The sequence below is a fragment of the Sturnira hondurensis genome, unplaced genomic scaffold (genome assembly GCF_014824575.4).
Source record: "Sturnira hondurensis isolate 20B ecotype Veracruz unplaced genomic scaffold, ASM1482457v3 Scaffold0018728, whole genome shotgun sequence".
NCBI lineage: Eukaryota > Metazoa > Chordata > Mammalia > Chiroptera > Phyllostomidae > Sturnira > Sturnira hondurensis.
The window spans coordinates 390,426-411,161 of record NW_028091359.1 but is presented as its reverse complement, the minus strand read 5'-3'; the positions used below and the strand labels follow the sequence as shown (position 1 = coordinate 411,161).

Genomic DNA, 20,736 nt, shown 5'->3' with positions numbered 1-20,736 from the left:
GATGAAGCTTAACATATGGCTGAACTACGTAGTTTAGGTCAGAAAGAAACAAGACAGAAGCACAATTTGTGCTCTAAAGCTGAGCACACATATGAAATACTATGTGGGGGTGTTGCTATATTACTGCACTCTACCACCAGATCTTCTTGGCAAAGAGTGTTATAATTCTGAACAATCTCAGTCTCATATGATTATGAATATGTAAATTGAAGGAAAACCTGTACAGTACACAGGATAGAGACAAAAGTATCTTAATAACTGTTGAAATGTTATTCCATTATTAATCAAAGGGTAAAAATCGTGTTGCTGGTGAAGGATGAGGATACTGTCTTGAGATGGGATACTTAAATTCAATTCTCTTCAATAACTTTGAGAGCTAGTCAAAGTTTTTAGTTTTCTGCTCAAATTGAAAGTGTTTATTTTCATATCATTTTCCCCCATGTGAACTTCTATTTCCATTCTTTCAAGATAAACTAAAATTTAAACCACATACAAGATTGCATGCAGCAGGAAGAAATGCTTCGCTTCCTTGCACAACCCAAAAATATATATAACCAATTTCAAAACAATAAACAACCAGAAGTGCCAGAAAATCGAACTGCATGCAACTCCAAGAACCAAGGAGTTAAAGAAACATCCACCCAGACCAGTAGGGGATGGAGACAAAAGCCAGGCAGCCCTAGTGGAGATGACACGTGCCAAGGCAGCAGATCGCATGGGCGAGGCAGAGCTGGCTGAATGGGAACTTAAAGACTTAAAACTAGCTGTAAAATACTGTATAGGTTACAACATGGGAGAAACTCCCAGCCTCATAGGAGAGTTTGTTGGAAAGTGGACCACAGCAGACAGAGCAAGCAAACAGCATTGTTCCCTCTCTGACCCCTCCCCCACAGACAGTGCCACAATGCAGCAAAGAGGGTTGCCCCACCCTGGCAAATACCTAAGGCTCCAGTCCCTTTCAACAGGTGCACCAAGGCAAAGATATATGGCTCAAAAGGAAGAACAGATCAAAACTCCAGAAAAAGAGCCAAGTGATGAGGAGACAGACAACCTATCTGATGCAGAGTTCAAAACACTGGTAATTAGGATGTTCACAGAAATAACTGAGTTCGGTTGCAAAAAATGAAGACAGAAATAGAGGTTATACAAAGTTAAATAAAGGAACATATACAGGGAACAAACAGTGAAGGGAAGGAAACTGGGACTCAAATCAATGATTTGGAACAAAAGGAAGAAATAAACATCCAACTAGAACAGAATGAAGAAACAAGAATTTTAAAAAATGAGAAAATGCTGAGGAACACCTGGGACAACTTTAAACATTCCAACATCCGAATCATAGGTGTACCAGAAGGAGAAGAACAAGAGCAAGAAATTGAAAACTTATTTGAACAAAAAATGAAAGAAAACTTCCCCAATATGGCAAAGGAAATAGACTTCCAGGAAGTCCAGGAAGCTCAGAGAGTCCCAAAGAAGTTGGACCCAAGAAAGAACACACCAAGGCACATCATAATTAGATTACTCAAGATTAAAGATAAGGAGAGAATCTTAAAAGCAGCAAGAGGAAATGAGACAGTTACCTACAAAGGAGTGTCCATAAGACTATTAGCTGATTTCTCAAAAGAAACCTTACAGGCAAGAAGGGGCTGGAAAGAAGTACTTGAAGTCATGAAAGGCAAGGACCTACATCCAAGATTACTCTATCCAGCAAAGCTATTATTTACAATGAAAGGGCAGATAAAGTACTTCCCCGATAAGGTCAAGTTAAAGGAGTTCATCATCACCGAGCCCTTATTATATGAAATGTTAAAGGGACTTACGTAAGAAATAGAAGAAGATCAAAACTATGAATAGTAAAATGACAACAAACTCATAACTATCAACAACTGAACCTAAAAAACAAAAACCAAAACTAAGCAAACAAGGAACAGGAATAAAACCAGAGAAATGGTGATAACATGGAACGTTTTCAGTGGGGAGGGTGAGGAGAAGAATGGGAAGAAAAGTACGTGGAGTAAGAAGCATAATTGGTAGGCATAAAACAGAAGGGGAGAGGTTAAGAATAGTATAGGAAACAGAGAAGCCAAAGAACTTATATGTACAACCTATGGACATGAACTGAGGGGGAGGGAAAATGCTAGAGGGCAGGGGTGTGCAAGGTGGAGGGGGGATAAAGGGGAGAAGAGAAAAATTGGGTAAAATGTAATAGCATAATCAATAAAGTATACCTAAAAAAAGATTTCATGCAACTTTAATGACTTGAAGATAGTTGGTTTCAAACACTGAAAAATAAAACTATTTTAGGACTTCCGCCAAGATGGAGGCATAGGTGGAAACACTGTGCCTTCTCCCACAACCAAGTTTGGATACAACAAAAGTTTTGGAGAACTAACACACACCCAGAGGCCAGAGAACCGAATTATACGGAAGTCCAACAGCTACGAACCGTTCAACGAGGACGGTAAGAGGTGGAGCCAGCAGCTGAGCTGGGTCAGGCAGGGCAGACCTAGGAGCGCAGGCAGCCCAGAACTAGTCGGGGTGCAGAACAGACTGACCAAGGTCGCACATTCGCGCGCAGTGAGACGGACCACACAGGCCCCAGGGGGCAAACCCAGTGGTGGAAGGCTGACAGCGGTGGCACACTCGCGTGCCGAGGAGTGGGGCGCGTGGCCCTGGTGACGGTGGTGGCTGCGTTGCTGGTGGGGGTCGCGGCGGCGGCGGGCGCTGGAGGGAAGCCATTGTCCCTCTTTGACCCCGCCCCCACATACAATGTCACAACCCAGCCACTGAGTTGCCTTGCTCTGGTGAAAACCTAGGGCTCCGTTCCTGCTACTTAACAGGCACGAACAGCCCAAAGGATGGCTCAAGAAGAACTCAAAGTCCCAGAGTCAATAACTATAAGCGACCAACAGATTGCCAGCCTCTCAGAAGCCCAATTTAAAACACTATTTATCAGGATGCTCACAGAATTGGTAGAGTACAGTCACAAATTGGAGGAACATATGAAGGCTAAACTAATTGAAATGAAGGGAGATGTCCAGGAAACCAATAGCAATGGAAAGGAAACTGGGACTCAAATCAATGGAATGGACCAGAAGGAAGAACAAAACATCCCACCAGAAAGGAATGAAGAAATGAGAATTCAAAACAATGAGGAGAGGCTTAGGAACCTCCAGGACATCTTTAAACGTTCCAACATCCGGATTATAGGGGTACCAGAAGGGGGAAGGAAACAGCCACGAGTGGAACACTTATTTGAACTAATAATAAAGGAGAACTTCCCCAGTCTGGCAAAGGAAATAGACTTCCAGGAAATCCAGGAAGCTCAGAGAGTACCAAAGAAGTTGGACCCAAGAAGGAACACACCAAGGCACATCATAATTACATTAGCCAAGACTAAAATGAAGGAGAGAATCCTAGAAGCAGCAAGGGATAAGGGGACAGTCACCTACAAAGGGGTACCCATCAGACTGTCAGTGGATTTCTCAAAAGAGACCTTACAGGCAAGAAGGGGCTGGAAAGAAGTATTCCAAGTCATGAAATCCAAAGACCTACAGCCAAGATTGCTTTATCCAGCAAAACTTTCATTTAGAATGGAAGGGCAGATAAAGTGCTTCTCAGATAAGGGCAAGTTCAAGGAGTTCATCATCACCAAGCCCTTATTATATGAAATGCTAAAGGGACTTATATAAGAAAAAGATGCTGAATAATATTAACAGTGAAAAGACACCAAACACACAGGTATTAACAACCACACCTAAAACAAAAGCAAACCAAGAGGACAGCTAGATCAGGAGTGGAACCATAGAAATGAAGTTCACATGGAGGGTTAGAAACAGGGGGGTGGGAGGAGGAGAAGGGGGGAGAAGGCAAAGAAAATAGGATAGATGGTAGGTAGAAAATAGATAGGGGGGAGGGTGAGAATAGTGGGGGAAATATAGAACCTAAAGAACTTGAGACACGTGGTTATAAACTAAGGGGGGGAGAAGGGTGGGGGAGGGAGTGTGCGGGTGGAGGGGAATGAAGGGGGGGAATAGAACAACTGTAATGGTATAATCAATAAAATATATTTAAAAAAAAAGAAAAAGAAAACTATTTTAATTCTATTACACGAGGTCAACTTCTGATTATGATAAAATGCACACATTACTTAAATACCCATAGCCTGGAAAAAAGACAGTTCGGAGAAAAAGGACATAACCTTAAAAGGAGGATAAGAGCTTTAACTTCATATTTCCTAGAAATCAACACAAAATTACATTCTAGAAATGGTAATTATAGGAGAAAAAGAATGGACTCTATTATAGCCAGCTATAAAATGTGGATACTACTACCTACTTCAGAGTTATTTGGAAAATAAAATGAAATTTTATATACATACAATGCTTAGCATAATAAAGGACAGTTAATAAATATTTAATAAATGGTAGCTATTAGCCCTGCCTGATGTGGCTCAGTGGACTGAGCACTGGCCTGTGAACCGAAGGGTCGCTGGTTCAATTACTGGTCAGGGCAGATGCCTGGGTTGTAGGCCAGGTCCCTGGTTGGAGGTGTGGGAGAGACAACTGAATCTCTCGCACATTGAACTTTCTCTCTCTCTTTCTCCCTCCCTTCCCCTCTCTCTAAAGTAAGTAAATAAAAATTTAAAATCTTAAAAAAAATAATAGCTATTATTTACAAGTCAGTTAATCTTCTGGGCTTTGGTGTTTTCACTGTTAATAATAGGTATAGATTCTTCAGAGTTACTGAAGGGATAATATAAAATGCCCAGTTAAATACCTAGCATAAGCAAGTACTCATTAAAATAACAGCATGGGATAGAGTAAAATTTTCACAGAATAGTTTTCCCCTAATCTATCTATTTAATGCTATATACTATACTCTAATTTCTTGGAAAAAATTATTAAGAAGCTGAAGTCATAAAATCGTTACTCAAAAACCATGGTTACTCAGAAGCATAATTTTCTGATCTCAAAGGTACCTAACCAATGCCAAGTTATGGAATTTGATAAAGAAGGCAAACCTTTCCTTCTGATAAATGCATAAAAAGAGGAAACATCTTGCTCTGCTCCTATTATTCTCATTTCTTACATGTATCCTACCAGTGAACAGTTAATAGAACAATAGTGGAAAACTACTGTGTACTAGCTCAAGCGAAATTCCTAAGATCATTAGTGGGATGCATTTTGCAGAAAACCTAAATCTGGGAAAGTATAAGCAGTATGTTCAAAAGAATCATCTGGAGAAATTGCCAAATCTTTACAATAGGCTTTGTTACTGAGAAAAAAATTATTTTTGTGAAGCCACTGTACAGTGACTAATTTACAGAATCGAGGGATGGGAGTCAATTATAAAGCACTACATATTATGGAAAAGGAAGAAAAAGTGTCACCTGAGCTCTGCAACGGCCATCTTTAAAAGAGACACAAACTGTATGAATTAGTTGCCAAAGATGTATGTGTGACTGGTTCTGCTATGAGCTCAGAGTCAGTAAAACCTAACTTGGTGAGCTGAAGCATGACTTTTTTCATTTTATAGAAAATGCAATAAAGAAATAAACAATATAACTGACCAGACCCAATATGTATTTAAGTAACCCCTTTTTCCATCTTTGCCCACACACTGTCTTAATTTCTCCCTTTTATTAGAGCATTTCAAAACCAAGTACTCTATGTTATACCAATTAATCTCAAAGCAGAGAGGCTGGCATAATTCTGACATTTCCAGAAGTGTAGAATAAAAGATTCTGCTGCTTTCAATTGCCTATTTTAAAGAAAATAAAAGCTGGTTTGTTCACTTGCTCAGCAGCTAGCTTTAAAAACAAATACAAAGGTTTCATGCTGTCATGGTTTTATTTTAAAGAACAATAGTGGTGAAAGCCAGGTAAGTAAATGGATAACAAATGCAAGATAGGAAAATACTAGAGAAAACAAAAGTAGACACAATTTCATAGAAGAAATATATTAAGGAACTAGGAAGAACCACCCTATTTTCCATATAAAATAGTCCTAAAGCTAACCTTTGGTCCCCATTTTATTCTCCTTTCAATCCCTTCCAGGAACACAGTACCCACCTCCTTCTGCGTGGCTAATAAATGGTCTTTGATTTTCTAAGAGCTTTAGAAGGTAGCATTCCTTGGACACCTACTCATTTTAGGTGCACCCCATCATTTAAATATTACAAAGAATTTCCTATGTAGCTAAATGTGCAGATAAAAACATGTTTCTGTTTGCTCTAGGTGATTGAGGACAAGGTAACAAAAGCTTTATTTCAGGGGCCCGGTAGATGTCATCCACTGCACTAGCTCTAAGAAACTGGTAAGTGTTCAGTATTATTAGCCCAATATTCAGAATTATTAATTTGTTTCTACACTGACCTTTGCTTTTGATCCCAATGAAAGATCAGCCGTATTGTTGCAGCATGTCCCCAACTTTCCCCTGAGGGAAAAACAAACATAATACTTATATACTGCCTTCCTGACTAGGTTATAAGTCTCTCAGAATGCCACTGATCAAATACAGTTTTACTCTGCGTAGTTTAACATAACAAGAGTATACTTGGTTTTTAAAAACCTGGTATGTGGATAACATCTTGAGATTCATGGAGTTTTACATATTTAAGGCAATACTGAAGATCAGTATCTTCTATTTGCCTTTAGAAAACTTTGTAGTTTAACATATTGGTTACTCTTCCATATATCAGGAATACTAACATATTTCTGATAGAGAAAAAGCAAGAACTCTGACAGAATATTCGAAGATTTTAGTAGAAATAAGTCTTGAAGCACTGTATTCTAACAAAACCATGACTAAGGTTAGGAACAAAACCATAAATCTATCCACTGTTATATAATTTGTATTTGAGTAGATTCACCATTCCTCCTGCCTAAGACAGTGAGCTTTCTGAAGGCAAGAAGCATCATATGGCCCTGGCTGGTGTGACTCCGTGGACTGAGCACCAGCCAATGAACCGAAGGGTCACTGGTTCAATTCCTAGTCTAAGGCACATGCCTGGGTTGTGGACCAGGTCCCCAGTACAGGGCACGGGACAGACAGCCACACATTGATGTTTCTCTTTCTCCCTTCCTTTTCCCTCTCTACAAATAAGTAATCATCATATGACTATTACATGCTCAGTACCTGACCCAGCAGTTGCTATATAATAAATGTTGAATTACTGTTAACTGAAAAAAAGAGTCAGTACCTAAGACTACAGTGTTCCATGCTTAGATTTATCAGTGAATAAGACAGATAAACTCTCTGCTTTCATGGAGTTTACAGTACTCAATAAGCATCAAATGAAAAAGGTAGAGAAAATGTGTTTAACCAGAAATGGTTATCTAATTTATTACCCACCCAATGCTGGTATCAGCAAGGCCTGATTTCCATCGATCTTTGTTGTCATCTGATTAGTTAAAATTACCTACAAAACAAAATGTGAGAAAATTAGATGAGTCTCTTCTAAAACTTAAAAAGTAAATAGTCCTGTGATTTTAGTATTTTGAATACAATCTAATTTAAAGATGTATTTAGGTAAAAAAAACTTTTCTAATATTTTTTTTAAACTTACACATAAAAATGAGTAGTTATCTGAAAACCTGAGTCTAGTAAACATAAAACTTTTTTTAACAGATAAGAACAAAGAAATTCTTATAATGAAAATGGAAGAAAATAGCCCTGACTGGTGTGGTTCAGTTGGTTGGGCGATGTTCCGCAAAGTGAAGGTTGCCAGTTCAATTTGGGGCACATGCCTGGGTTGTGGGTTCAGTAGAGTCTGAGAGGCAACCAAGTAATGTTTCGCTCTCACAATAATGTTTTTCTCCCTCCCCCTCTCCCTCCCCCTCTATCTATCTATAAATAAATAAATATTTATATTTAGTGGAAGAATAAAGATAAAATAGGTAACATATAAAAGTCTAAAGAGACCACGCACAAAAACTTCACAACTGGGAGAATCATGAAAATTCTCACTTTTAAATGTAAGGTTTGTATAAGCCAATAGGAACAACCAGTCCAACGGCAGCAACATCAGTAGTGGTAATAAACATTTCTGAGTACTTAATACATGCCAGAACTATGCTAAGTGCTTTACCTTCCTTATCTTAGCTAATCTCCACAACTCTATGAATTAGGTATTATTATTGTTATTATTCCAGTTTAACATATGAGAAATCAAAAGCTTAGAAAGACTGACTTTGTGTTCTTTAGCACTGTTGCCTCTCTGGAATTCCTATATTCAAAAGAATATAGAATTCCTGAACAACACAATACTTACATTTTAGGGAAGAAACACATATAAAATTGTGATTTATGATTTTACAGAAATAAAAAAAAACAAAGGCAAAAAATTATGAGAAGAGAGCTAAAATAAAGAATGTACAGTGTAAGTAGAAGAACTGGGAAAAATGAAACCCAGTAATCAGGTCAAATGACCCCAAATTATGACTATGTGAGTCTGCTGACAAAAGATACAGGTATGCTTTAATTACAGATGGCTCTAAAGGCTAAAAATATTGTTAATTCTTTTGGATTAAATAGTAGCCTATAGAAAAGATCCCATGTTTTGAAAGTAGTAATTTTAAAGTAGAGAAAATAAAAGTGTTTAAGGCTGACCTAATACAGTAAAAGTCAAATTATCTGGCACTGTTTTATCCAAAATTCTCCAGAAATAGTTATTTTAAATATTCTCCCAATACAGATCTTCCCTCCACATACCACTTGCAAGCTGTCACTGATAAAGAACTTCTATGAAAAGCAAAGAGTAAAGGTTATCTACTTTGAAAAAGTCATCAGTTTCATTAGAAACATGAGAAAGAAAAGGTTGTTTACCTATTCCCACTGCAGTGGTAACACCCTCAAATGTTTTTTTATCTACAAAGGGGAAATCTGTCATCCACCTAGATCTCAATTAAGGCATCAACTGGATGACATGACTTTCTTCTAGTTCCTCTCCCTTAAGTGGCATAGTGGCTTCCCCACCTGTTACCTCAAGCCAGGAATCAGACCAAGCTAAAAAGGAATTTAAATTGGTAATTAACTGAAATATATGACTAACTGGCATCCCCAACATGCTGAATATAAATACCCTTTATTGTACCTGTTACCAAATTATCTCAGTTGCTCTAGCAACTGAGATAATTACTTACACCAACACTTACTTACACCTTTCTTGTTAGGGGCGCACTATCCAATTCTGCAGCCATTAGCCACAAGTAGCTTTTTAAAATTAAATTATAAAACTAAAAATTCAGTTCCTCAGTAGCACTAGCCACATTTCAACTGCTCAAGAGTCATACAACTACTGTATTAAACTGAGCATTTTCCTCATTGCAAAGTTCTATCAGACAAGGCTAGGGAGTGGTTTATCCGTTTCTTGAGGCAAATGTAAATAAACATACTGCTTAACAGCTGTTCAACATCCCCAAATTAGAATGTGCACTGTTAGCAAATATTTATAAAATTACACTACTTCTACAAAAATGTTGGGTATACCAGGATCCAAATGAAAATTATTGTGTAATACTCCAAGCTCCTACAGAATGAGTCTTTAAAATAGTGAAGTAACAATCGCTTTGAAATTGTTAACTTCACTGCTTTAAAAATATTCTGCTACCCAAATGCCCTTCAATTGATGAACAGATAAACAAATGTGGTATATTGAGAAAATACAAAAGTATTTGGTCATAAAAAGGACACCAATACGTGCAACAACACGGATGAATCTTGAAAACTTTATGCTAAATAAAAGAAACAAGACATAAAAGACTACATATTGCATTATTCTACTTCTAGAAAATATCCCGAAAAGACAAATCCATAGACACAAAAAGCAGACAGGGAAAGTGCAGTGGAGAGTGACAGCTAATGGGAAAGGGACTTCTTCTGGGCATAATAGAAATGCTCTAAAATCAGACAATAGTGATGCTTGCACAAGTCTGAATATACTAAAAACCACTGTATTGTACACTTTACAAGGGTGAATTTTACGGTATGTCAATTATATCTTAATAAAACTCTCAAGCATTTCTGCTAATAATCAAATAAATGCATCTCTAAAATGACTCCACATCACCTTGGCAAAGATTTAAAAGAATTGAAGTTGGTAAAGACTTGGAAAAAACAAAAATGCCATTCATTGCTGTAGAAAACATACTTTAGAACATGCTTTCTGAGGATAACTTGGTAATATATAACAAAATATTTAAAATAGAGCTGTCCCTTTGGTTTAGTATTTTCAGAAATAACTGGTTGAACAGGCAAAGAAGTATATAAAAGTTATTGATTGCAGGTTTTTTTGTTTTTGTTTTTTTAAGATTTTATTTAATTTTTAGAGAAAGGAGAAGGAAGGAAGAAAAGAGGGAGTGAAACATCGATGTATAAGAGAAACATAGATTGGTTGCCTCTTGCACGCCCCCAACTGGGGACCTGGCTATAACCCAAACATGTGCTCTGTCTGGGAATCAAACTGCTGACCCTTTGTTTCTCAGGCTGGCACTCAATTCACTGAGCCACAGCGGCCAGGGCTGACTGCAATGATTTAAATGGTGAACAACTGGAGTCAACATTAAAGACAACCAATAAGGAAGTAGTTAAAAAAAGACTTCTACAGTCCTGGCTGGTGTGGCTCAGTGAATTGAGTGGCAGCCTGAGAAACAAAGGGTCAGCAGTTTGATTCCCAGTCAGGGCACAAGCCTGGGTTGAGGGCCAGGTCCCCAGTAGGGGGTGCATGAGAGGCAACCACACATTGATGTTTCTCTCTTCCTCTCTTCCCCTCTCTATAAATAAATAAATAAAATCTTTAAAAAAAAACAACCAAACTTTTACAATCATACAACAAAATACTCTGTACTGTTAAGGTAGACCTATAGAGTAGTTAGTATATATGGAAAGATGTTCACAATATAGTAAAGTGAACAAAATATTGCTTTGCATAATAACATGCATAATGTGATCTTACTTTAAAAATGTTTTATATATGCATAGAATAAGTTTGGAAAAATACGTATACTAAGCTCAACAATAATCATCTCCAGATAACAGATAATTGCTTACTTTCTACATTTTGTTGGTTTAGAAATTTTTACAGCAAGCATATAACTTAAAATTGTAAATTGTATTTATCATCATAGTCATACATACTTCTATACCTACTAACCAGAAAATGAAAAATTAAGCAAAGAAGAATTTATCAGGTAAGAGGAAAGAATGCCCTCAACCCCACAAAATCCTATCTATAGAAGTAACCGCTGTTAATGCTCTGGTCCTTTTGATATTTTTCTTCATAAATATAAGTATAAATGCTCATATAATTTTTATTTTTCTCAAAAGTAGACCTATGAAATATATTGTTATGCAACTTGAATTTTTTCACTTAATCATATATCTGAATATAACTTGTTCCATGTTAGTAGGCATACAATTACATTACTCTCCTGAAACACTGCATAGTATTCTGTGTTATTGGATTACTTTTTTTTTTAACAGAAAAGATAAAGCAATTTCTGTTAAAAACAAAAACCTACAGAACTATTAGTCTTGAGTGCCCCCTACTGGGGGCTCTTCATTGATATTAAAGAAATGCATCCTTCACTTTTGAACTTATCTTTACCCCTCCTCACATTTCAAATCTACAAGAGTTAGCTCTATCTCCAAAGATTTTGGTTGTTCACACTATGTAATATTCCTCTGTCTCTGAATCTGTGATTATACACACAGTTAAAGAAAAATGGGAGTGCTGGAAGAGCTTACCTAAAACACAAGTATATTTAGACAAAAAACATTGTAATTACCAAAGATGGCATTTATTCATCTGAGTCCATTTTTAAAATATGGCATCTTGATTACATCTATTATTTTCCAAGAAAAATGATAAACACTTACGACTGGAATTAATTTTTTAAAATAACCAAACCAAAACAAAGGTACATTTAAAACAATGTCTGTTTTATTTGCTTTTAGTCAGGCAAATTGTACTCTGCTACTTCTAGAAATTAATACTTGATACACTATTTTTTATTATAAAATTCTCTCAACTAATTATACTTACAGCTAATCTGTGATTATTTGCAAGGCTGATCATTTGTTGGGCTAGGCCATTTAGTAATCGAGTACGAAGGGGTAGGTCATCAAGGTCATGACGAAAAGGAAAAGCAATACCATCCACTATCACTAATCGAACCTAAATACAGAAGAGAGATTAGGTTTGGTATTAAAAATAAAATTGTATCAAAAAAGCATAGCCCATTGCATAAAAACCCCTTAAAATCCAGTGTCCTATTTTAAACTCTACAAAGGCTTTATTTTGGATAATTATGTATCTATTCATGCAGTGCTTTTTGCACTAATCACTAAAAGTTAAAATGTATTCTGGTTTGATAATTTATCCCCTTAAAAAAGTAATTCAGCAAAAAGAAAAATAAGTATTTCCAATTTTTTTATCAGTTGCCACTATATGAGGGGAGACCCCAAAAAACCCTGGAATTATCTTCTGGAGGGCAGGCCCCTTGTAGTAGAAGCTTCCCCTGGTAGGTGAGTGTTCTAGGAACCCATCTGTATCACCCTACCAGCTGGTGGTGTTGTCAGAGGCTTCGTTCAGTTTCAGTGAATTTTTTTTGAACACTCTTTCAATGCATCTGGCCCATTCATGATGGGTGAATATTTTTGAAGACTCTTTTAACACATCTGCTCACACTGTGCTGAGTGTTTAGCAGTCTTTGACAGAAAACAGCATGACCTCCCTGCCCCACCATCCCTATTCACCCAGAGTGGCTTTTTTGTTTGCTTGTTTGTTTCCCTGGAAGAAAAACATCTTCAAAGGAAACGTTTTCTGGAAGCAGGAGAGGTGAAACAAAAATGTCAGAAGGACTAAAAGGAATAAAAAATGCCAAGTTAAAAAACTGTTTTGAGCAGTGGAAAAAACATCTGCATTAAGTGGAGAGTAGTTTGAGGGTGACTTAAGTTTAAACATGTAATAAACACACACTTTTTATAAATAAATTCTGGGTTTTGGGGGGCCCCTCCCCCTTGTACATAGTCTTTACAAAGCTATTTTTACATTGATAAAAATCACTTTTGAAGGTTTAGTTAATAAACAAGTTTCTCAAATACATCACTTTTACCTTCAGGATTCTTTGTATGTTAAAAACACTCTTCAAATATTAAATTATAATAGCGTCTTCAAAAACTTAATTACTGGTATGCTTTTTCCCCTTATTTTTAAATTTTTTAGATTGACTTTATTTTTATTTTATTATTTTTTATCCTCACCCAAGGACATGCTTATTGATTTTAGAGAGAAGGGAGGGAGAAAGAGGGAAAGAAACATGGATGTGAGAAATATTGATCAGATGCCTCTCACAGATACTCAGACCAGGACCAAACCCACAATGTAGGCATGTGCCCTCATGGGTAATCAAACCTGCAACCTTTCAGTTTATGGGACAACACTCCAACCAACTGAGCCACACAGACCAGGGTTCTCCTTAATTTTAAATACACTATAGGGCAAATAACTATTACAGAATCTGTTAAAATAGAGAATTCAGCATGAGGCAGATCTGCCTTGAATTACAATCAAGAAGATTTACTTATAGATGATATTTTCATTTCTAATATAATCCAAATAATGGCTCCTACAGTAAAGAGTAAACAAATGAAAAACTGTTAAGATTTTTTTTTTTCTATCTAATAAGGAGTAGGCTAGAGGCTTTTGTAGAAGCAAAAATTTTTTTTAAATTGTCCTGGCTGTTGTGGCTCAGTGCATTGAACATCAGCTTGTGAACCAAAGGGTTGCAGGTTCGATTCCTAGTCAGAGCACATGCCTGGGCCAGGCCCCCAATGCGGGGCATATGAGAGGCAACCACACATTGATATTTCTCTCCCTTTCTTTTTCCCTCCCTTCCTCTCTATCTAAAAATAAATAAATACGCACTGGCTGGTGTAGCTCAGTGGATTGAGCACAGGCCTGGGAACCAAAGGGTCACTGGTTTGATTCCCAGTCAGGGCACAGGCCTAGGTTGCAGGCCAAGTCCCCAGTAGGGGATGTGCAAGAGGCAACCATACATTGATTTCTCTCCCTCTCTTTCTCCTTCCCTTCCTCTCTCCCTAAAAATAAATAAATAAATAAAATCTTAAAAAATATATTTAAAAATAAATGAAAAATAAAATCTTTTAAAAAGAGCAATATAACTAAAAAATAAAAATAATTTTAACTTATTATTTTTTTAAGAAAAAAATTATGTATTTATTTTCAGAGAGAGGGGAAAGAAGGAAGAGAGGGAGAAACATCAATGTGTAAGAGATACATCAATCAGTTGCCTCTCACATGCCCCCAACTGGAGACCTGGCCCACAGCCTAGGTATGTGCCCTGACTGGGAATCGAACCGGTGATCCTTTGGTTCCCAGGCCTGTGCTCAATCCACTGAGCTACATCAGCCAGTGCATATTTCTTTATTTTTAGATACAGTGGAAGGGAGGGAAAGAGAGAATGAGAAGAAAAAAACAACACTGATTTGTTGTTTCATGTATTTATGCATTCATTGATTGCTTCTTGTATATGCCCTGACCAGGGATTAAACTTACAACCTTGGCGTATCTGGACGACACTCTAATCAAATGAGTTGCCTGGCCAGAGCTGTAAGCCATTTTCATATCTTTTATTTAGAGTATTCATTCCTACATTCAGCAAATATTTATTGACACCTAGTATATGCTAGTCACTATTGTAAGCATCTGGGAACAAGAGACAAGATTCCTGCTCTCTTGGTGCTTATATTCTAGTGGAATAAGAGACAATTTATATGCAAACAAATATATAAGTAAGATATTTTCTGACCGTGATAGGAGTTCTGAAGATAGTAAAACTGGTCCCGGCCAAGTGACTCGTTGGTTGAAGCATTAGCCCAAAGGGTTGCAAGTTTGATCCCCAGTCAGAGCACATACCTTGGTTGTGGGTTCAATCCTAGGTTGGGACACCTATGGGAGGCAAATGATTGGTGTTTCTCTCTGACACTGATGTCTTTCTCTCCCCCTCTTCCTCTCTCTAAAATCAGTCCTCAGGTGAGGATCAAAAAGAAAAAAGACATGCCCGGACTGGTGTGGCACAGGAGCAGGTTGGGCGCTGTTCTGCAAACTATAAGGTCACCGGTTCGATTCGCAGTCAGGGCACATGTCTGGGTTGTGGACCAGGTCCCCAGTTAGGGACATGTGAGAGGCAACTAAATGATGTTTCTCACCATCAATGTTTCTCTCTCCCTCTCTTTCCTTGTCTGTAAAAATAAATTTTAAAAATCTTTAAAAAAAAGATGCTAAATGTGGGTGAAAATGACAAAGAATAAGAAGGTAGTGGGGAGAGGGAGGCTAACTTAGACTAGATCAAAGTACCTTCTTAAAATGAAATATGCAGCTGAATGAATAAGGTCTAGCTCTAGCTGGTGTGGCTCAGTAGATTGAGCACAGACCTGTAAATGGTAAGGTTGCTTGCTGGTTCAATTCCTGGTGAGGGCTCAATTCCCAGTGAGGGCATATGCCAGAGTTGCAGGCCAGGTCTCCAGTTGAGGGGTGTGTGAGAGGTAACCACACATTGGTGTTTCTCTCCCTCTCTTTCTCCCTCCATTCCCCCTCTCTAAAAAGATTAAGGTCTATCTGTATGTAATGATACAAAAAGATGTGCAAAGCACTAAGCCAAAATAGAAAGTGTGGAACAATATTACAGTATAATCCCATTAAAAATGTTAAAAATGGGGAGCTAGTTTAATATGTATAAAAAAATTTTTGAGAAGACACACAAGGAACTGTTAATAGTGGTCAACTTTGGGAAGATATACCTGGAAGCAGCAGCAGAAGGGAAGTTTAATTTCCATTTTATACCTCTTTTTACAGTTTGTTTGAAAGGATCTATTCCACCATTACTGGAGGTGGAAACTTTACATCATCTCCATTTCTTCCTTATATATACATGCTAAATAAATGTAAACATTAATAAGTTGTAGGACAAGAAAAGAAGAGATTTGATACTTATGACACTGTACATTTACTTATTTTTCATGTTAACCAAACACCTTCAAAGATACTTAGTTACCCGTATTTTGCCATGTATAAGGTGCTCCTGTGTATTATGTGCCTCCACGTTTTGGCCCAAACTTTCAGGAAAAAAATATTTTGTTTTAATTTTTTAATTCAATTTTTAAGTCATTTATATTCAGACACTTGTTTTTTGTAACACAAAGAAATTTTAGGATTTATTTTTTAACATTATGGTACAAAACATTTTATGTAACAAATACTTACAAAACACAAGAATAATATAAGATATTTCAGGTACTACTCATGAATAATGCACATCCTTATTTTTCTCTCAAAAATGTGGGCAAAAAGATGTGCATTATACATGGCAAAATATGATAGTTACATTATTTCAGTAGTTTGAGCCATACCTTTGAATGTTCTGAAAGGAAGTCTGAAAGGAGATAAACTTGTGCCAGTAGCTCTGTGTAGTCACGACAACGGAAATAATAAATATGAGAAAGAATATTTTCAAGAGTGAAATTCTCCAAAGCCTTGGGGTGCTCTGAAAGAAGCAACAAAACAATCTTAAAATAATTAGTGTTACTTGTTTTGAAATATTGGTGACTATAAAAAAAAACCTTTGAAAAACAAAATGCTTCACTAACAAAAATCTTAACTTTAATTGAAAGATAAAATTACAGCAAAATTACTATGTACTATCATTTTATAATTCCCATATTATTTTTATAATAATACTTTCCCACTGTATCCTTATATAGTAGACTATCTACAAATTGTTTATACATATATACAACTAATTTTAATGCCTGTCTCTTCATAGTTCTAATTATTGGCTTTTTTTGAATAAAAGTAGCATAATAGAATTTCTCTGTCTTGTTTTTTTTATAGGACTACAAACTAACAGTTAAAAGTATAAATGTCCAAAAGAAGCATTCTTCCTCTCCTTAAATGCCATAATATAACTTGATAATTAAAGTAGAAGCAATAATATAGAATGATATTCCCTACTTAGACTGGATTTAAAAATACCATTTGGCTTTGTACATATTTCAGAGAAAAACCAGTTAAAAACTGCTGCATTTCAAAATGTTACTTAAGGCTTAACCCCACTGCTAAAACAAAAACAAAAAACTCAGTAAATTAAATTTCAAAAAACATTGCCTATTGCAAATATACATTTTAAAAGTTCATTTTTCACTAAAAAAATAACACCTTAATCATACACCAATCACTAAAAGGTTTACATCCTAGTGCTTATGATTACACCTACAGTATTTACAATATTTTAAGACACTATTACAAATATACATTGTGACACAAGTAGCTTTAAGAACTTTCGGTAGATATACTGGTCATTAGTTAGAAAAAACACCTAGCACTCCCATAAAAATAAAAAAATCCAGCTGATCACACACATCTTATGTATGTATGTATGTATTGGGAGAGGAGAAGAAAGGGAGAGAAACATCAATCAGTTGCCTCTCATATGGGAGACAACACCCAACCAACTCAGCCACACTGCTCGGGGAAGATAACATGCATTCAAAGAAATTACAAGTGTATAAAAAAAGCATTGTTTTTAAAACTTCTAGAGAAAAGAATAAGGACTACACATCCAAAAAATAAAATTAACCAAGCAAAAAAACCCAAAAAACAACAAAAAACCCCAAATCAGTCAAACCAGAAACCATTTAATTTTATAAGTAATTAAAATGACAAGAACTTGAATATAAATTATCTTTAATTTTTTTTAAATCAAACACTTGATTTCTACATGATAAATGCAAAAAAACCTTCCCAAACACTTTAGAAATATAATTAACATAGTCATGAAGTCAATTACATACTATTCATGGCCCCAAAGGTCAATCAGCTTCATGTTCCAAGTATTTCCAGACATGGTTTTTCTAAACTACCTTTGGTTTTTGGAAAAACCAGTATGAAAGTCAATATAGTGAATGCATTGAGACAACACTTATATTAAAGTCTCCAACAAAATCAGTTTACACCTGGCAGGTCAAAGCATGATTTGAAGTCATACACTGAAATACTTACACAAAGGTTTGCCCTACAGCTCCTGCAGGAAGAAGCGAGGGCCATAAAAGGCCAATCCAGGTTGTGGCATTTCTCATTTTGTAAGAGGGATTTGAGAATTTAACACCAGTCCACTGTTGAGTCATTAAGTTTCACTTTCTAAAAGTTCTCTTGCTAAGGACTGGGATAAGTCCAAATGCAATTTTTTTATTATACAGGAAAAAAGATAATCATGTGCTAACTTACCCTCTCCCATATGTGTTTTTGCTATAAGCTGAAGGTGCTGAATGCAGGCAGTTGCAAGGTCTACCACTCTATCAACCATAAAACTTCCCTCTGTATCAATAAAAACTGCTTCGCCTTCCACTCCTCCAAAACATTCTGGTATCTGCACATCTACTGCCAACTGCATACTACCAAGAGAAAGAAGTCAAATGAATAAATTATCATGATCTTCTAAGATAGGAGAATATATTTATTTCAGAGCACCCCAAGGCTTTGGAGAATTTCACTCTTGAAAATATTCTTTCTCATATTTATTATTTTCGTTGTCGTGACTACACAGAGCTACTGGCACAAGTTTATCTCCTTTCAGAACATTCAAAGGTATGGCTCAAACTACTGAAATAATGTAACTACCATATTTTGCCATGTATAATGCACATCTTTTTGCCCACATTTTTGAGAGAAAAATAAGGATGTGCATTATTCATGAGTAGTACCTGAAATATCTTATATTATTCTTGTGTTTTGTAAGTATTTGTTACATAAAATGTTTTGTACCATAATGTTAAAAAATAAATCCTAAAATTTCTTTGTGTTACAAAAAACAAGTGTCTGAATATAAATGACTTAAAAATTGAACTAAATTTTTACATTTAATATTAGATTTAAATATTAAATAGTGTTTTTAGATAGTGTTTTTTAAACTTCACATCACCATCCATTAGGTACCACTAAATATATTGCCCCAGACAACAAAGATGGCTGATTTCCTATGGCTCCAAATACAAGGTAGAGCAAGATGAGTACACAGTTGTGAGTACATGAAACAGTTTATTCTTGTATTATTATTTTTCATATGAACTACTTACTGTAAACCTACTTTTCCTTCTGTATATGTGAATCAGTTGATGCTCAGATTAGGGAAAGAGTGTGCCTATAAAATCATGATTAAGGAATTTTAATGATTTTTTTTTAGGAGCCTGGGAATGGAATCCTTTATTATACATAAATATACTTACAAACATTTGACTTTCAAATATATTCTCAGGAATTAACTATGTAATAAAGTAGAATACTGCTTATTTATTCTAATGACTTCTTTACAATGTTATAAAGGAAAGATTTTTTGATATCAAAATGAATCTATCAATTTATCAAGCTGGAGTGCTAAAGTAACATAAATGTTAAGTTGGTTTTTGTTTAATGCTGTATATACACACATGCCTCTTCTGGTCTGACTACAGACCCATAACATGGTAATCTATTACATAAAATGTTATTAAGCCCACCTTTAAGAAAGAAACATTTTAGTTTACCATAATTGTGTTTTTCCAACACCTGGTGCACCGCAAATTTCTGTTGTTTTGGTTAAGGGTATTCCACCCCCAAGAATATTATCCAGTGCTGAACAGAAGGTGATTATGAAGTTCTGGGTATGTTCCTGCTCAAGAAGATCTAGTGCTGTACACTTCTTGCCTGATTCAGCTGTACCAGAATGTCCTGGTCTATCTGTGAGACACTCTCTTCGTATAATTTGCAGAGTTTCTAAGGCTTCCTCTTTAGAAATACCAACTTCTGAAAGTAGAGCAAGAAAAAAAAATTAAGAGATTTAAAACAGTATAACATGCTATTTGGTTGTCTTCACTAATTTTAAAGATTTTTTAAAAATTTGTTTTCAGACAGAGGGGAAAGAAGAAGAGAGAAACATCAATGTGTGGTTGCCTCTCATGTGCCCCTCTACTAGGGATGTGGCCCAAAACCCAGGCGTGTGCCCTGACTGGGAATTGAACCAGTGACCCCTATGGGCTCACAGGCCAGCACTCAATCCACTAAGCCACACCAGCCAGGGTATCTTCATTAATTTTAATAACATAAATGATGCCAAGAATAGAGAAACATGAAAATGTAACATTCCATTAATTATTTAGCCTCTCAAGTTAATAAAGGTATTTCTATGACTTAGATTTATTACCTCAGAAACAGAATTCAAAAACCTAAACCTCTCAAGCATTTCTAAGTACCTACAAAAGTGTCTCAGGATGTAGAAATAAAAATATATTAGCAGTCAGTCCTTTTATTATCCCTTTGGTCTTAGACCAAAATTATCTGAAGCCATAATTATCTTGCTCATGTAAGGTATACAAATTATTTTTCAGAAGAGAATGAAAATGGCCTCTTTAATTGCCTAAAACAAAATGCAACTTTAAGAAGTACAAGTGCATGCTATTTTCATAATAAAAACTTTTCATTGAGCCATGGCTGGTGTGGCTCAGTGGATTGAGTGCTGACCTCTCAAACCGAAAGGTCACTGGTTCAATACCAAGTCAGGGCACATGCCTGGGTTGCAGGCCAGTCCTCCACTGGGGGGCATGCAAGAGGCAACTGATGGATGTATCTATTTCACAGTGATGTTTCTCCTCCTCTCTTCCCCTCTCTCTAAAAATAAATAAA

The 20,736-nt window shown here is 36.2% G+C and overlaps 1 protein-coding gene across 1 annotated transcript in view; it reads right to left on the bottom strand.

Moving 5' to 3' along the window:
- Window positions 1-20,736, bottom strand: part of RAD51C (RAD51 paralog C) — a 31,051-nt gene that overhangs the window by 4,758 nt on the left and 5,557 nt on the right. The window contains exons 3-8 of the mRNA XM_037070011.1: window positions 19,602-19,860; window positions 18,307-18,473; window positions 16,434-16,567; window positions 12,046-12,177; window positions 7,356-7,422; window positions 6,377-6,437 (exon numbers count right to left, since the gene is read on the bottom strand). Of these exons, the coding sequence (XP_036925906.1) occupies window positions 6,377-6,437; window positions 7,356-7,422; window positions 12,046-12,177; window positions 16,434-16,567; window positions 18,307-18,473; window positions 19,602-19,860 (820 nt within the window). The remainder of the gene's footprint in view (window positions 1-6,376; window positions 6,438-7,355; window positions 7,423-12,045; window positions 12,178-16,433; window positions 16,568-18,306; window positions 18,474-19,601; window positions 19,861-20,736) is intronic.